This window comes from Aedes albopictus, chromosome 2 (genome assembly GCF_035046485.1).
Source record: "Aedes albopictus strain Foshan chromosome 2, AalbF5, whole genome shotgun sequence".
NCBI classification, from domain to species: Eukaryota; Metazoa; Arthropoda; class Insecta; order Diptera; family Culicidae; genus Aedes; species Aedes albopictus.
This window is the reverse complement of record NC_085137.1, coordinates 135103935-135120448: the sequence shown is the minus strand read 5'-3', so window position 1 is coordinate 135120448 and position 16514 is coordinate 135103935. Positions and strand designations below refer to the sequence as shown.

General features: G+C 41.4%; 2 protein-coding genes across 12 annotated transcripts in view; both read left to right on the top strand.

Moving 5' to 3' along the window:
* LOC109417649 (uncharacterized) overlaps positions 1–16514 on the top strand; it is a 696771-nt gene that overhangs the window by 376183 nt on the left and 304074 nt on the right. The window lies entirely within an intron of this gene.
* Positions 1–16514, top strand: part of LOC109417651 (protein mothers against dpp) — a 137085-nt gene that overhangs the window by 115087 nt on the left and 5484 nt on the right. For all 7 annotated transcript variants that reach the window (XM_029853487.2, XM_029853486.2, XM_029853489.2 and 4 more), the window contains one exon: positions 12660–12943. In XM_029853487.2, the coding sequence (XP_029709347.1) occupies positions 12674–12943 (270 nt within the window). In that variant the 5' untranslated portion in view covers positions 12660–12673. The remainder of the gene's footprint in view (positions 1–12659; positions 12944–16514) is intronic.

Sequence of the window (16514 nt, the reverse complement as noted above, 5' to 3'; positions counted from 1 at the left end):
CCCTGATATCCCTTGAAGCGCCCGTGAGGCTCCCTGGAACTCCCTGAAAAGCCCCTACAAACACTTTTTTGTCTCCCCTATAAATGCCAGCTGGCTACCGTTGCCATAGTTACCATCATTATTACATTTACTGGTTTTATTTACTGTATTTTTTAGAAAATCGAATAAGATTTCTTGTAATCCCTCCAGAATTACTTCAAGGTTTTCCGAAGCGGTTTCTTCTGAGATTCCTTCAAGAAGATTCTTCTAGGTATGCTCATACGGTTCCACTTGGTTTTCTTTTGATATTCAATGAGATTTTTGTTTTGGGTAAATCAAAGATTTCCTCTCCCCTCGAAGATTTCTCGAGTAGTTCCTCTTCTGAGATTTCTTCAGGAGCTCCTTCTAGGATCAACTTAGGTGCTCCTTTTCAAATTCTACTTGTAATTTCTATGGGGATTTGAATTGGAAGAAGTTGGTATTTCTAAAGGAATTCATTCTCGGTTTAACCTAACACATTCTCATGAAAATTTTCAAGGAGTTTCTTCTAAGATTTTTCCAGATGCATCTTCTTAAATTTCTTCCCCATTTCTTCGCGTATGTTTTTCAGAAATTCCTTCGGTATTTCTTTCTTTTTGAAGATTTTCTGGGATGCCATGAGAAGTGCCTTCTAAGATTCTTCAATGGGTTCCTTCTGGTATTCGTCCAAAGTTTCTCCAGGAATTTCTTCTGGGATTCCTGTAGAAGTCCCTTCTACATTTCATTCATGACTTATTGGATCGTTCTTGAATGCCTTCGAAAGCTTCTGCTGGATTCCCTCCAGAATTGTCTTTGAAATTTCTCCAAAATGTCTTACTTATGTAGATTCTTCAAGGTTATTCTGAAAATCATCCAGGAGCTCTTCTTGGGAATCCTCCAGCAGTTCCTCCAGGGGATTATTCTGGGAATCGTCCAGGAGTTCCTACTTGTAATCCTGCAGGAGAGCCTTCTGAGATTTCTCCAGAAAATTTTCAGGAGTTCCTTCTATAATTCATCCATGACTTCAATCTTAGATTCCTCCCAGAGCTTCTACTGCATTTTCTCCAAAATCTTCTTTGAAATCCTCCAGAATTTTCTACTCAGATTCTCCAGGAGTTTATTCTGCAAGTTCTTCCAGGAGTTCCTTTTGGGAACCCTCCAGCATTTCCACCAGGAGTTTCTTCTGGAAATCGTTCAGGAGTGGCTACTGGACATTTTGAAACAGTACCTACCGGTTATCCTCCAGGAAATCTCTAGGTATTCTCGTTGAGAATTCTTCATTAGTTTATTCTTAGAATTCTCCATGAATTCCTCTAAGGAATTCGGCAGGAGTTTCTTTTAGAATTTAATAATAATTTAATTCTTGAATTCCTCCAAGAGTTTCTTCTAGATTCCCTCCAGAATTGACATTTCTTTGATTTTTTTTCCAGAATTTTTACTTAAATTTTACATGAGTTCGTTATGGGAATCATGCAGGAGTTCCTTCTGAGAATACGCAAGTATAATTCATTCTGGAATTCCTCCAGGAATTCCTCTTGAGCATCCTCCAGAAGTTTGTGGAGGAGTTCCTACTGGCAATCCTGCAGGAGTGTGTTCTCGAAATCCTCTAGGGTTCTCCAGGAGTTCTTTTATTCTTGGATTCCTTCAAGAGCTTAGCCTCCAGAAATTCGCTTTTGAAATTTTTGAAAATAGATCATTCAGGGACTCATCCAGGAGTTCTTCTATGGAAACATCAAGGAATATCTTCTGGGAACCGTCCAAGAGTTTCTACTGAAAAAAAATCATGAGTGCGTTCTGCGAATCTGGGGAATCTCCAGACATTCCTTCTGGGAATTCTCTAGTAATGCAGTCGGGTGTGCCTCTAGGAGTTTCTCTTAAGAATCCTCCACGAGTTTCTTGTGGGAATCGTCTAAGAGTTCCTGCTAGTAATCCTGTAGGAGTGCCTTCTAGGAATCCTCCAAGAATTCTCCAGAAGTTCCTTCTGGAATTCACCCTCGACTTCATTCTTGAATTCATCCAAGAGCTTTTACTGGATTCCCTTAAGAATGGTTTTTGAAATTTCTTCAGCATTTCCTACTTTGATTCTCCAAGAGTTCATTCTAAGAATTCGTTAGTAATTCCAGTCTGCTGGGAATCGTCCAGGAGTTTCTATTGGGAATCCTGCAGGAGGGTCTTCTGGGAATAATCCAGGAAATCACTAGAGATTTCCTTTCCATCTATGAATTCTACAAGTATTCTTTCTGGGAATCGTCCTAGAGCTTTTTGAGAAATTCTTCAGAAGTTCATTCTGGGAATTTTTCAGATGTTCCTTTTGAAAATACTCCTGAATTTGCGTTTGGTAGCACTCGTGGAATTCTTTCTGTAAAACTTCGATGATTTTGATATATTACCAGACTGATTTCGATCATTACGGATCAAGTTCATACGTGTTACTTGTAAAAAGAAACATTATCGGACGAAGAATTGGTAGCACTTTCCAACACAAACTCCCTCTTTCTTGACATATTCACAAATTCCTCAACTCAATCATCCGATAAGTATACGAATTATGACGACGATAGATAAAGCTTTTATACTGCAAGATATCTCTTCATCCGGCATCAAACCAGTAGTGACAAGAAAAATCCCATCACACACACGGAGGGAGAGGCGTCCGGATGGGGCAGACGAACAAAGAAACGAGACGAATGTTTTGACTTGCTGATTCTGAATTGCCCATCTGTCCGCGATTACCTCTAGCTAGCTAACTATAGATAGTCAACAAATTTGCCTGGGATACATTTCTGGCGCGATTAGTTTTGATTGATCTTGCCGAGCAAGTTGATGATGGGTCGCGTGCGTTGCGTATCCGTCTCGACTCGAGACGAGAGGAATTTTGTCAGTTTCCTCTCCGGCGGCCGCCGGCCGGCCGGCAGTATCCCAAACCTGAAGCCGGTCTAACGAGATCGGTTGGGGTTGACGGGGATGACCAACTTAGTGAGTAGAAGATGGCATATTTTTGGTTTCCTACACGCTTCTCGTAAGGTCCGTAGATCGCGCGCTATGCAAATGAGAGCTGATGGTTTAAGTCTGCTGATATTACTTTTAGTTTCAACGACGACAGCTTTCGTAGAGATGCTGCTAAATCCTCTTTTATAGCGATATGCTTCGTTCGTCATCGTTCGTTGGGATGTGGTTTTGAGCTAAGGCATGCGACATTTGTGGTTTTATAGTAGTACCGGTAAGTGGTTTGCATTGATCAAGGTCGACTGCTTTTCCAGTGGAGTAAGTGAATCAATATAATCTCCAATAATAAATGTTTCAATGTGATATTTTGTACTTACTGAAAAATGGGTGATTCGATAACAAAGACCGTCAGCTAAGGAATGTGTGCATAGCTGGTAGTGTAGCATGAGTACTCTTGTCTTTCTGACTTCAGTTAGATAGAGGTGGTACGTCAAACGTCCCGAGCGTCTGTTCACCAAGGAGGTGCGGCTCAAACAGCGTCTGTTCTGGCATCCAGCGGCTGAGTATGAAATGCTCCTCCAGCGGAAGCTATACCTAAGGTGGCAGCCCCACCACGGTGAAGTGAAGAGGGAACTTTAGGTCTACATCCTACTGTTCTCGAAATCCAAAAAACCGTTACAGAAACCGAAAATTGAAGATTACTAACTGATTCAACGGCAACGACTTTTAGCGCGAAACAACGGGCAAAATTTTGAACTAAACCCTTACTCAGCAGAGTAAACTAGCGCAACTAAATAATAAGGCTTACCGTATGAAGCTTGACATCCTCAGACTAAGCGAAGCCCGTTGGTCGACCTTTGGAGAACACAGATTGGCACCGGGCCAAACTGTGTGGAATAAGATGTCGTAATAAGCGCGGTTTTTCTTGCGGTAAATTGCAAAACAACTTCAGTTCACTGAGAATGTTTTGTGAGTAGGTTTTTGATTCCGTGGAGAATCTGTAATACCAATACAGGACAGAAATTCGTAATTCTGGAAAGCTTCAGAGAAAGCTAGTAGTGGCAGATAAATATAAGGATGCTGGGAAAAGCTGGAACATTACCGGAAGTTCCATCAGGAGTTGCTAAGGAATTCATCCATACCTTCCCCGGGAATATATCGAAGAGTTCCTTGGAAATTACTCCAGAAGATCATCGGGGATTTTTCCATTAACTCCTTATAATTCATCCAGGTGTTTCATGGGAAATCCTCAAGAAGTTCCTCGGAAATTTCTCCAAGAATTCTTCGGAAATTTCTCCAGGAGTTCCACGAGAATTCCTTCAGCAGTTCCTTGAAAATCCTTCAGGAGCTCCTCGGAAAAACGTGCCGAAGTTTCTTGGAAATTTTTCCAAGAGTTGATCGTGTATTCTTGCAGGAATATCTAGAATTCCTCAAAGAGCTTCACGGGAATTCCTCAAGGAGCTTTTCGGAAATTCCTACAATAATTCATCGGGAGTACCTCCAGAAGGTCCAGGGAATTGCTCCAGGAGTTGCCCAGGAATTTCTGAAGAAATTCCAGGTGTTTTTTTTTCAGAAGTTCATCCGGGAGTTGCTTGGAAATTCCTTCAGGAGCTCCATTGGAATTCCTCAAGGAGTTTCTTCAGGAGGTCTTCGGGATTTTTTCTAGGAGTTCCTTGGCATTTTTTTTCTGAAGTCTCTTGGGAATTCCTCCAGAACTCCCCGCGAATTTCTGCAAAAGTACCATGGGAATTTCTTCAAAAGGTCTTCGAGAATTCTTTCACCAGTTCTTCCAGGGGTGCCTCGGAAATTCTGCCACGAAATTCCTCTATAACTTCGCGAGTTCCTTCAGGAGTTGCTCAGCGATTTCCCTAGGAGATCCCGGTAGTTTTTTTTAGGACTTCATAGGAAATTTTTTCAGGATTTCCATAGGTAATTCTGTAAGAGTTTCCCGGGAATTCATCACGGAGTTTCTCAGGAGTTCCTCTAAAAGTTTCATGTGAATTCTTCAAGGTGTTCCTCAGACATTTCTCCTCGAGTTCCTCGGGAATACCTCAAGAAGTACCACGAGAATTCCTTCAGGAGTTGCTCGAAAATTTCCCCAAGAGCTCGGGAATTTCTCCAGGAGTTTCACGAGAATACCTTTAGGAATTCTTCTGAAATTTTTCGGAAAGATCTCCCGGAATTCCTCGGGCATCTCTCCAGGAGTTCATCGGGAATCTCTCCAGGAGTTCATCTGGAATCTCTCCAGGAGTTCCTCGGCAATATTCACAGGAGATCCCTGGCAACTTTTCCAGGAGTACGTAGGTAATTGTTTTATGTAAAAAAGAAATTCATCCAGATCAGAAAAGTATAACAACTGAATAACATATCATGGTATTAATCTTAAATACCATTATACCTCGATATGCCCTTCATTAGGCTGTAATAAGAGGCAAAATAACAAAAACGAATACCATAATTTAGTATAAGGAACATCTAGAAAATAACAAGTCTTGTTATTTTGATAATGAATGCATACCTAAAATTTCAAGTTCAGTTTTTGTTATTCAAAGGGTATTGAATAACAAAATAATAACTTGTCTTGCTATTAAATTAAACATTTTTAGATAGCACTAAGATGTAATAGCAAAACTCGTTCTTCGGTCATTTTCACTGCTAAATAAACAAATACCGCATCAATACCAAACTCTGCTCAAAAACCTCCAATTGTTATGATGATGTTCTCGTAAAATTTCGTAGAATAACATAGCAATTACATTTTTTGGTATAAGAGCACAGGTTGCTCTTTGCATGGTATTTGGAAGGTATTCCCCTCTGCTCGGGATGTTAAGAACTGTCCCTTTCAATTCTACTAAGAATTTGCATCCCTTGACAGATACATATTTCGACCTCAACTGTAAGGTCGTCTTCAGTGTCTTGTACGTAAGTCGAGTCAAGTACAAGACACTGAAGACGACCTTAGGGGAGACTGGGGAGACTTGATCCCTTTTTCTTAATTTACCTGAAACTTTAAGAAAAAACACAAAACTAGATCCGATTTCCGTTCAAAATGACAGGTAAACATCTATTGCAAGTTAATACACAACAGAAGGCCTTTAAATTATTGTTAAAGTTTTCAAAACTCTGTTTTTATGGAGGCATGTCTTATGATGTATTTTTCAAAAATGGGTGACACTTGATCCCCCTTTGAGCACATGGTTTATTTAAAGGGAAAATAATTCCAGAGTCTTCCTATTCATTTTCTTTTCGAGTTTTCTTGTATTTTCGATGAATATGGAGTGTTTGAAATTGTAAGATTTCCTTAAATTTTTAAGGATATGCCGTATTTTCAAAATGGGGAGACTTGATCCCCCTTTTCTTGGTTTGTACTAAAGATATAATTATCTGACACATTTTATCGTTGAATAGACAAGAATTCCAAGTTAATAGAGGCTTCCGAATAGAATTTTATTTTTCACATGTATAATGTGTGTGTAATCCTCGAGGGATCAAGTCTCCCCATGTCACTGTTGTGTATACTAAGCCGAATTAATTAAAATATGTTAACAACAGCCTTATTTGGATAAATAAGTTTGAAAGTATTTTATTTAAACTATGTGCTGTGAAATTTTGACACGATTTGGTTCAATTTTCACAAAGTTATTGAGATTTTTCGGAATCGTCTAAAAGATTTCTGAAGGACTGAAAATAAACCATCAGCCGTTAAAAATTAATGCAATGTACAATCGAAATCACTTGTAGCCAAAACATAGTCGTTTGTCCAGGAGTAGTTTTGGAAAAAATATGCTAGAAGAAAAATGTTTTTGATTCCGAGAAAATATGGGGGGAACAAGTCTCCCCAGGGATCAAGTCTCCTCAGTCTCCCCTACAGTTGAGGTCGAAATACGTATCTGTCAAATGATGCAAATTCTTAGAGGAATTGAATCGAACAGTACTTAACACGATTTTCTTTTTTGCTTACTGGTATTCTACTAACAAGCCCAGGTTCATCATTATCATTTGTTTTATAATTTCTTCCGGAATTCCTCTTTAAGGTTTCCCTAGGAAGTTCTCTGGGAATTTCTCAAGGAGTTCCTCGGGAATACCTCCAGGAGTTCCATGGGCGTTCTTTGGGTCTCCAGTTAGTCTAGTGGTTAAGGCTATGGGTCAATCTGGAGACGGCGGGTTCGATTCCCGTTCCGGTCGGGAAAATTTTCTCGACTACCTGCCTTACAATATTCATATTCATGCTATGGCAGGCAAAGAAAGCCCTTCAATTAATAACTGTGGAAGTGCTCAAAGAAAACTAAGTTGAAGCGAGGCAGGCCAAGTCCCAGTGGGGACGTAGAGCCATAAAGAAGAAGAAGAAGAATAAGAAGAAGGGCGTTCTTTCAGGAGTTCCCCTGGATTTATTCTAGAAAATGCTTGGGAATCTCTCCGCTAGTTACTTGGGAAACCTGCAGAAGTTCTACATGAATTCATTCAGATGCTCCTTTAGAATATCTCTAGGGATTCCTAACAAAATTCTTTCAGGAGAACTCTTGGAAGAACTTCTAAGGAATCTCTGAGAGACTAGAGAAATTTTCGATGAGTTCCCAAGGAACTCCTGGATGCATTCCCGAGGAACTCCTGGAGGAATTCCCGGTGACTTCTTGGATAACTCCTGTGGGAATTCCCTGGGAACTCCTGGAGGAATTGTCGGGGAACTCCTGGAGGTATTCTCAGAGTATTTTAGGAGAAGTTTCTGGGGAATTCATGAAGTAATTTCCGGGAAACTCCTGGAGCAATTCCCAGAGAACTACTACAGGAATTCCCGGGAAGCTCTTGGAGGAATTTGCGGGGAGGAACCACTGGACGAATTTCATGGGAGCTCCAAAAAGAATTTCTGGGGAACTCCTGGAGGAATTCCCGGGAAAATTCTGGATAAAATCCCAAGAAACTCCTGGAGGTATTCCCGGAGAATTCCTGGAGGAATTACTGGGGAGCTCTTGGAGAAATTGCCGGAGAACTCCTGAAGGGATTCTCAGGACATTCCTGGAGGAGTTCTCGGGAAACTCCTGGAGAAATTCCCGGGAAACTCTGGAGGTTATTTTTTTGTGAGAAACTTGTGCAAATATTTTTGGGGAACTGCTGGACGAGTTTTCGATCATTACTATTACAAATTTTTTAGGGAAATCTTGAACTCCTAAAACAAATTTCGTGGAAATCCTAGATAGAGTTTTTGGATCATTTATGAAGAAACTACCGTAGAGGAATTCCCCAGAATATCCTGGAGGAGTTTGGGCAAAAATGCTGGAGCAAATATCCCGTTCAATTCTTGGAAGCCATGGAGGTATTCCCGATGACTGCTGTAGGAATTTCCTAGGAACTTCTAGAGGAATTCTCGTGGATCTCCTGAAGGACTTGGCGGGGCACTTCTTGAAGAAGTTCTGTGTAGATTCTGAAGGAATTCTCAGGGTTTATTATGAAGGCATTCACATCCACAACTCTAATGAAGTTTTCGGGAAGACAATTTCAGAACTAATTCTCATAAGTATCACAGAACGGATTCTGGGAGAACTAGGAGAAAACCCAGAAAGTGTTTCTGGATGAATCTCATTAAGAACTGTTGAAGAAAAGTTTTGAGGAGTTCCTGAAGGAACTACTGGAAGCATATCAAATAAAATAAACCCACCATTCTTTTAAAACAGTCGTTACCAGTGCACAGTGTATAATACAAAAATTAAAAATCTAAAATAACAACACGTATACATGAAAAGCAACCCAGAAGAGCATTCTATATGCAAAAACTACAAAAACGATAGACGGTAGACACTACGACCCTTGAAGAAGGCCAAATCCCTAGGCCGAAACGTCGGGAATGTAGATAAAAATCGTTCTTGAATCAAAGACTGAGAAAGCCATCCCCCTTTCCATCAAGTTCCCAGTCGTAAAATCCCATACTAAACTGGAGCATTCTCAGAAGAAACTATTTAAGGAATTCCACAAGGTCACGTGATTCCACAAGATCAATGTTTGATCTATCTGATAACGGTCTTAGTTTGTGTGAATACGCAAATGGAGGCACAGGAGCGACGTGTGAGGTTATTGTTTACCAATGCTTGCATGCCCTTTTCAAATGTTGCTCCAGTATTTTATTATTGTATTCTTCACATACTTCTTACAGCATCGTTTCGTTAAAATGCTGTCAGTTAAACAAATGTCAAAATTACTTACGGAAAAAGGAGGAATTTCGCTTGATCGCTCTACTTGGGAACAGGAACCTTACCTTACCGATCAAGCTAAGGCCGGGGTGGCCTCTGCTGTACATAGTAGCCGTTTCCATTCCACTCGGTCCATGACTGTTTGTCTCCAGTTCCGCACTCTGCGTAGGGTCCGCAGATCGTCCTCCACTTGGTCGACCCACCTAGCTCGCTGCGCTCCACGTCTTCTTGTACCGGTCGGATGACCATCTTAGTCGGGTTGCTATCCGACATCCTGATGACGTGACCAGCCCACCGTAGCTTCCCGATTTTCGCGGTATTGACGATGGTTGGTTCTCTCAGCAGCTGATGTAGCTCGTGGTTCATTCGCCTTTTCCAAGTCCCGTCTTCCATCTGCACTCCGCCGTAGATGGTACGTAACACCTTCCGTTCGAAAAATCCAAGGGCGCGTTGGTCCTCTGCACGTAGGGTCCATGTTTCGTGTCCATAGAGGACGACCGGTCTAATCAACGTTTTGTAGATGGTTAACTTCGTGTTACGGCGAACTTTATTCGATCGTAGAGTTCTGCGGAGTCCAAAGTAAGCACGATTTTCTGCCACAATGCGCCTCTGAATTTCTCTGCTGATGTCGTTGTCGGCGGTCACCAGTGAGCCCAAGTACACGAATTCTTCAACCGTCTCGATTTTATCACCGTCGATATGAATTCGGGGTGGCGGGCGCGGTGATTCCTCCCTGGAGCCCTTTGCCATCATGTACTTTGTCTTCGACACATTAATGACTGATCCGATTCGCCTGGCTTCACTGTTTAGTCGGATGTACGTTTCCGCCATCGTCTCAAATTTACGAGCAATAATATCAATATCATCGGCGAAACCAAGCAGCTGAACGGACTTCGTGAAAATCGTCCCACTCGTGTTTATCCCCGCTCTTCTTATTACACCCTCTAAAGCAATGTTGAACAGCAAGCACGAAAGACCATCACCTTGCCGTAACCCTCTGCGAGATTCGAAGGGACTCGAGAGTGTCCCTGATACTCGAACTACGCACATCACTCGATCCATCGTCGCTTTGATCAATCGTTTCAGTTTATCCTGGAATCCGTATTCGTGCATAATCTGCCATAGCTGTTCTCTATCGATTGTATCATACGCCGATTTGAAATCGATGAACAAGTGATGTGTGGGCACGTTGTATTCGCGGAATTTCTGCAACACCTGGCGGATGGCGAACATCTGGTCCGTTGTAGCGCGTCCACCCATAAATCCAGCCTGATATTGCCCTACGAACTCTCTTGCAATCGGTGATAGACGGTGGCATAACATTTGAAAGAATATCTTGTAGGCAGCGCTCAGTAGTGTGATCGCGCGGTAGTTCCCGCAATCTACCTTGTTGCCCTTTTTGTAGATGGGACACACGATACCTTCCATCCATTCCTCCGGTAATACCTCCTCCTCCCAAATCTTGGTTATGTCCCAGTCCAGTGTAGTGCTCTCACTAGTGCTTCTCCACCGTATTTTAGAAGCTCGCTTGGTAGTTGATCTGCTCCAGCGGCTTTGTTGTTTTTCAACCGGCCAACCTCCTCCTCAATCTCTTGGAGGTGACTACGAAGCCGAAAAAATCCTCGGTTATCAAGGATCTCAGTCTATAGTACCGAGTCGATAAACAAAACGTTTTTTTTTTATTATCACCGATAACGATAATTCAGCTTTTAAGAATGGTGGTTCGCATAAAACGAAACTTCATGTATCCCAAGTAACAGTTTGATGTCTAATTAGTCTTGTCGAGGTTTGAGAACCGTCATAAAACCTAATACCTTTTATGTTGGTATTATGATGATTCTAAGAATCTCTTCTAGTCTATTTGGATGATTTATTTTTCGACATCGTGGTTTTGTTGTGATCCGTAAATTTGCTCCAAACTCCTAGCTGCGGACGAAATAAAGCTTGAAATTAACCAATGGGGTAGTGGTAGCTATATTACAAAAAATGTAATAATTAACATGTAAATCATTGCATAGCCTCTGGTCTCCCCCTAATTTTAAAATGTTTCAACCCATTGATTCAGTCATAAATTACAAACCAATTAACCGCGCTGCGCTTTTCATACACCACCCCACTTCTGGTGTCAGAGAAAAAAAAAACAGCGACACACTGTCTACCGAGAGAGCCAGCAGAACCCAACAACCCACGCTGCTGCTACTAGTTAGTTAAGCTGAATTATGCCCCTCCACCACATCTATACACAAACAAAAAAAAAAACACTCGCGCATATGCCACCATCAATTAATTAATTACAGGTGTGTCACACCTTTTCTGGTTCGACCGACACCGCCTCTAGTCCCAGCGTCCGGCGTCCAGCGCCGTCTGTCCCAGTCAGTCTGGGTGTTTTTCATTTCTTAGGTTGACTAATAATAATCGTATCTACTACACACCTGTGCTATGGCATCGGAATCGGTTCATTCGTTTTAAAATGGTATGCAAATTTTATTCTATCCACTCTAGAGGGGTAGAGAACAGGACGAATCGAGTGGTCGCGAAATAATTATCCAAAATTAGATTTGAACGATGGCGTTCTTAATTATTGTGCAGCTGTTGTGCGTACCTTTGGTTATTGCACTTTTTTGTTTCAAATCTGAAGCTAGCTGCTTGCAGCAGCTCATTGCTTCATTTACTGAGGGGAAGTGTGGTGCAGCTTTCTTTATATGGTAGAAGCAGGCGATGTGGAGTTGGGTAGCAATCATTCATATATGTACGTAGGTAATTGCGGAAGCTTATCAGCAGTGGGCGAGAGAAGTGCAAATCAGCAGCGTTCGTTGGGGCTAATTTGTGTAGCCTACATTTTTGTTGCAGTTGATAAATTGTACTGGTTTGTAAAATCTTGTATAAGTGGCGAAAATGCTAATGATGTAGAGTGACACCCATTATTGCCCATTAGGGTGGGTCCAGCTCAACTTAAAATCGAATCGATATACAGTGACCCCACAATTTATGAATCGGCAAAAATGACCACAGTTTATGGATCACTCCATTTGATCAACATGGTGATTCATAAATAGTGTACACAAATTAAGGTGATTCATCGGTGTGGGGTCACTGTAGGTACATATTGATAAAATTTGAGACATGGGGCATACGTTGTGTAGATTTGCTTACTGTAAACGATACTTCATTAAGCACAAAGTCATTAGTGCGTTGAGTGACGCAAAGCATCAAAATCTGGTGAGGCACTCCAAATTAGTAATTGATAAGAACCTGTCCAGTTTTGACAGCAGCTGGCAAAATTATTTCATGTAGCGTAACGAACGACTGTAAAACACGTATTCATAAGCTGGACAGCGTCTTCCGTTTCGCTGCCGCTACTACTGGCGATGTTTATATTTTGGCTGATGGGAACATTATTTCCAGAGTAAACACCAAACAGCCCCGCAGTCGTGCGGTTCCGTGTCATTATAATAGAAAATATTTGCACCTATCCATATAGTCTGTATGCAAAACAATGGTATTAATCGATTTTATTTGTCTCTCTTCCCCCAGATTACTTCTGCACGATGGACACTGATGATGTGGAGTCGTCGAGCAGCAGTACCATGTCCAGCCTGAACAGTCTGTTCTCGTTCACCAGCCCGGCGGTGAAGAAACTGCTCGGCTGGAAGCAGGGCGACGAGGAGGAAAAATGGGCCGAAAAGGCCGTCGACAGTTTGGTCAAGAAGCTCAAGAAGCGGAAAGGTGCCATCGAGGAGCTGGAGCGGGCCCTGTCATGTCCCGGGCAGCCGTCCAAGTGTGTCACCATTCCCCGCTCGCTCGACGGGCGGTTACAGGTGGGTTGTCGGTCTGATGTTTAATGACGGTTTTCAGACGTGTCAGTAGATCATTGCGTTATTTTTCTTGTCGTAACATCCCCACTGGGACTGAGCGCTTCTCAACTTAGTGTTCTATGCGCACTTCCAAAAATTTTTGCATTCATTGCCGTGTGGCAGATACGAAGGCTCTACCCCATTTGGCATACTGTCGTTTGGCATAACAAAGATTATGCACATTCTTACCAAGAAGGCTGTGTTTCGTATTATGCCAAACGGCATTATGCCAAATGGCCATTATGCCAAACGGCGTTATGCCAAATGAGGTAGAGCCGAAGTGGCCACCTACGTAAGGCTGAAACATATAAGGCTGAACAGGGGCCGGATCACAACGTCCGAGGCCATACAGTCCCGGACATTAGGTCACGTTTTTTTGCGAAATAACGTCCAAAAGTTTGGATGCGTCATAATATCTTATGTGCCTTCTTTCCTTGGATTTCGTGGCGTATCTACAAGTTCGGACGTTATGCCCCGAAAAAATGCACCTGGCTTCGGACGTTATGATACTGCGCTGGCTGAACAAATAAGGCCACGATACCGTTGCGGGATGCGTTGAGCTCCTGATAGAACTTCAGAGTTTCTTAGGAACGGCACAGCAGTCCCATTTCGTCACACACCATTTTTGTTTCTGGTGGTGGTTTTTTCTCCCGAAAACTGCGGGTAATCTGATTTGTATCTGTTTGTATCTTTCCACGTTCTGGTGGGTTTCGTGCTGCAGAAAAACCGCCGCACTGCGTTTTTCTTCAAAGTATTCGTTCCGTCGACTCCTTTCCACGTACCCAATGGTGCTCTCAGTTGCACCGTTGATGGCTGCCTTTACCAACAACCAATACGAAACTTTGGCCAAAAATCGCGAAGGAACATCAGGACAAGCCACACAAGCAACTCCTCAACCACAGAAGGAACTCTTGAAATCCCTGATGGAACTCCTGGAGAAATCACAAAAGAAATTTCAGATGGACTCACTGGATGAAATTCATGAGGAACCCCTGGAAGAATTCCTGAAGGAGGTCCTGAGGGATTTCTTGGAATGAGATCCTTGAGGAAACCCTGAAGGAATTCGCGGAGGAGTCCCTGAAGCAGTTCCTGGAAAGTATGGGGAATTAGTTAAAATTCACAAATAAAAAGAAATTGAAAAAAAATCTTTAAAGCAATTACAGGAGAAATCTCTCCAAAATTCCAAGAGATAATTCCCGGAAGGTATTTCCGTAAGAAGCATCTAGGGGAATTCTTGAATTAATTCCAGGAGAAAACACAGACGGATTTTATAGAGATTCCTGAAAAAAATCCTGAAATAAATTAAGCAGAAACTTCAGGAGAATTCCCTGAAGAAATTCCTGAACACATCCATGAGAAACCTGGATTAATGAAGAAACTCCTAGAAAATCCCTGAAGGAGTTTCAATAAAGGAATTCCTGAGGAAATCTCTCCAGCAATTTCTGGAGAAATCGCTTAAGATATTCCAGGAATAAACCCCGGAGAATTTCTAAAATAACAGTTGAAGAACAAAACATGAAAAAATCTGTTAGCAAAGAGAGGAGAAAATACTCCAGAAACTTCAAGAGAAATCTCTCAAAGAATCCCAAGAAAAATCTCATCAAGAAATTCCAGAAGAAATATCTGATGAAAATCATGGTGAAATCTCTGAAGCAGTTCTGGCGAATCCTTACAGAAACTCCAGTAGAAATCCCTGGAGAAATTCATCAAGAAATTCCAGAAAAAATACTTAAAGAACTCCAGGCGTAACCCCTCAAAGAAATCCAAAAGGAATTTCTGAAGCAATTACTTGACAAATACCTCAAGTAATTCTTAAAGGAATCCTAGCAGGAGTCCTTGAAGTCCCCGAAAAAATCTCTGAAAGAGTTTATGGAAAAATCTTTCAAGGAATTCCAGGAAAAGCCCCACAAAGAATACTAGAAGAAATCCCTGAAGGATTTCCTGGAGAAATCTTTAAAGGAATTCCTGAAGAAATTCCTTGAGAAATCCCTGGAGAAATTCCAGAAGAAAGTAGGAAATAGAAATTCCTCAAATAATTCCTCTAAAAGAAATTATGGAGAAATTCCTGGAGGAATCCTGGAGGCATTCCTGTAGGAACTCCTGGAGAAATTCTTGGAAGAATCACCGAAAGAACTCCTACAGAAAATTCTGGTGAATCCTTAAAGAAATTACAGCAGAAATCCCTGGAAAAATTCTTCAATAAATTCCAGAATAAATCCCCAAGGAACTCCAGGCGGATCCCTTCAAAGAATTCCAGGAGCAATTTCTGAAGGAATTCCTTGACAAATCCTTCAAGAAATTCCTGAAGGAATCCCAGAAGAAGCAAGCTCCTGCAAAAACCCACGAAGGAGTTCCTGAAAAATTTTAGGATAAATTTTTGAAGGAGTTTAAAAAGAAATCCCTGAAAAACTTCCTAAAGAAATTTCGCCTGCAGAATTCCCTCAAAGAATTTCAGGAAAATCCTCTAAGAAATTTCTGAAGCAATCCTCGCAAAATTCCTAAAAGAATTTCTCCAAAAACTTCGAGGGAATTTCTGTAGAAATCTCTGAACGAGTTTATGAAGAAGTTATTATTATTATTTATTTTCCTTCAATAAATTCTAGGAAAAATCCCACATAGCATACTAGGAGAAATCCCTGAATGATTTCCTGGAGAAATCTCTAAAGAAATTTCTGGAGAAATTGCTTGAGAAATTTCTGGAGAAGTTTCTTGAGAAATCCCTGAAGAAATTCCAGAAGGAAGAAGGAGATTTTCGTAAATTCGTAAATAATTCCAAGAGAAATCTCTGAAGCAAATCGTGGTGATATTCCTGGAGGAATCTCTGAAGGAACTGCCGGAGGAATTCTTGAAAGAATCTCCTAAAGAACTTCTACAGAAATCTCTGAAAAAATTCTGGTGAATCCTTAAAGAAACTCCAGCGGAAATCCCTGGAAGAGTTCCTCAAGAATTTCCAGAAAAAAAATCAAGGAACTCCTGGCGCAACCTCTCAAAGAATTCTAGGAGGAATTCCTTGACAAAAACCCTTTAAAAATTCCTGAAGGAATCCAGGCAGGAGTCCCTGAAGGAACTCATGCAGAATTCCACGAAGGAGTTGCTGGAGATATCCATGAAGAAGTTCTTGGAGAAAACCTTGAAGGAATTGGAAAGGTAATCCCTAAAAGAGATCCTTGGAGATCCTGAAGAGTCCTTCCAACAAAAAAAAACTCTAGCAACTTCATGAGAAATCTCTAAAAGAGTTCCAGGAAATATCTCAGGAGGATCCTAAAAAAAATGCTGAAAAAATCTCTGAAAAAAAATCATGGTGCAATCCCTGAAGCACTGCTCTCGAATCTTGAAAGAAACTCTAGCAGAAATCGCTGGAGAAGTTCCTCAGGAAATTCGAGAAAAAGTCCTCGAGAAGCTCCAGACGGAACCCTACAAATATCTGAACAAGTTCCTGCAAAAACCTTTCCAGCAAAGGAAGGAGAAAATTCTCTAGCAAATTCATGGGAAATCTTTCAAAAAACTCCAGGAAAAATCTCTGAAGGGTTCCAAG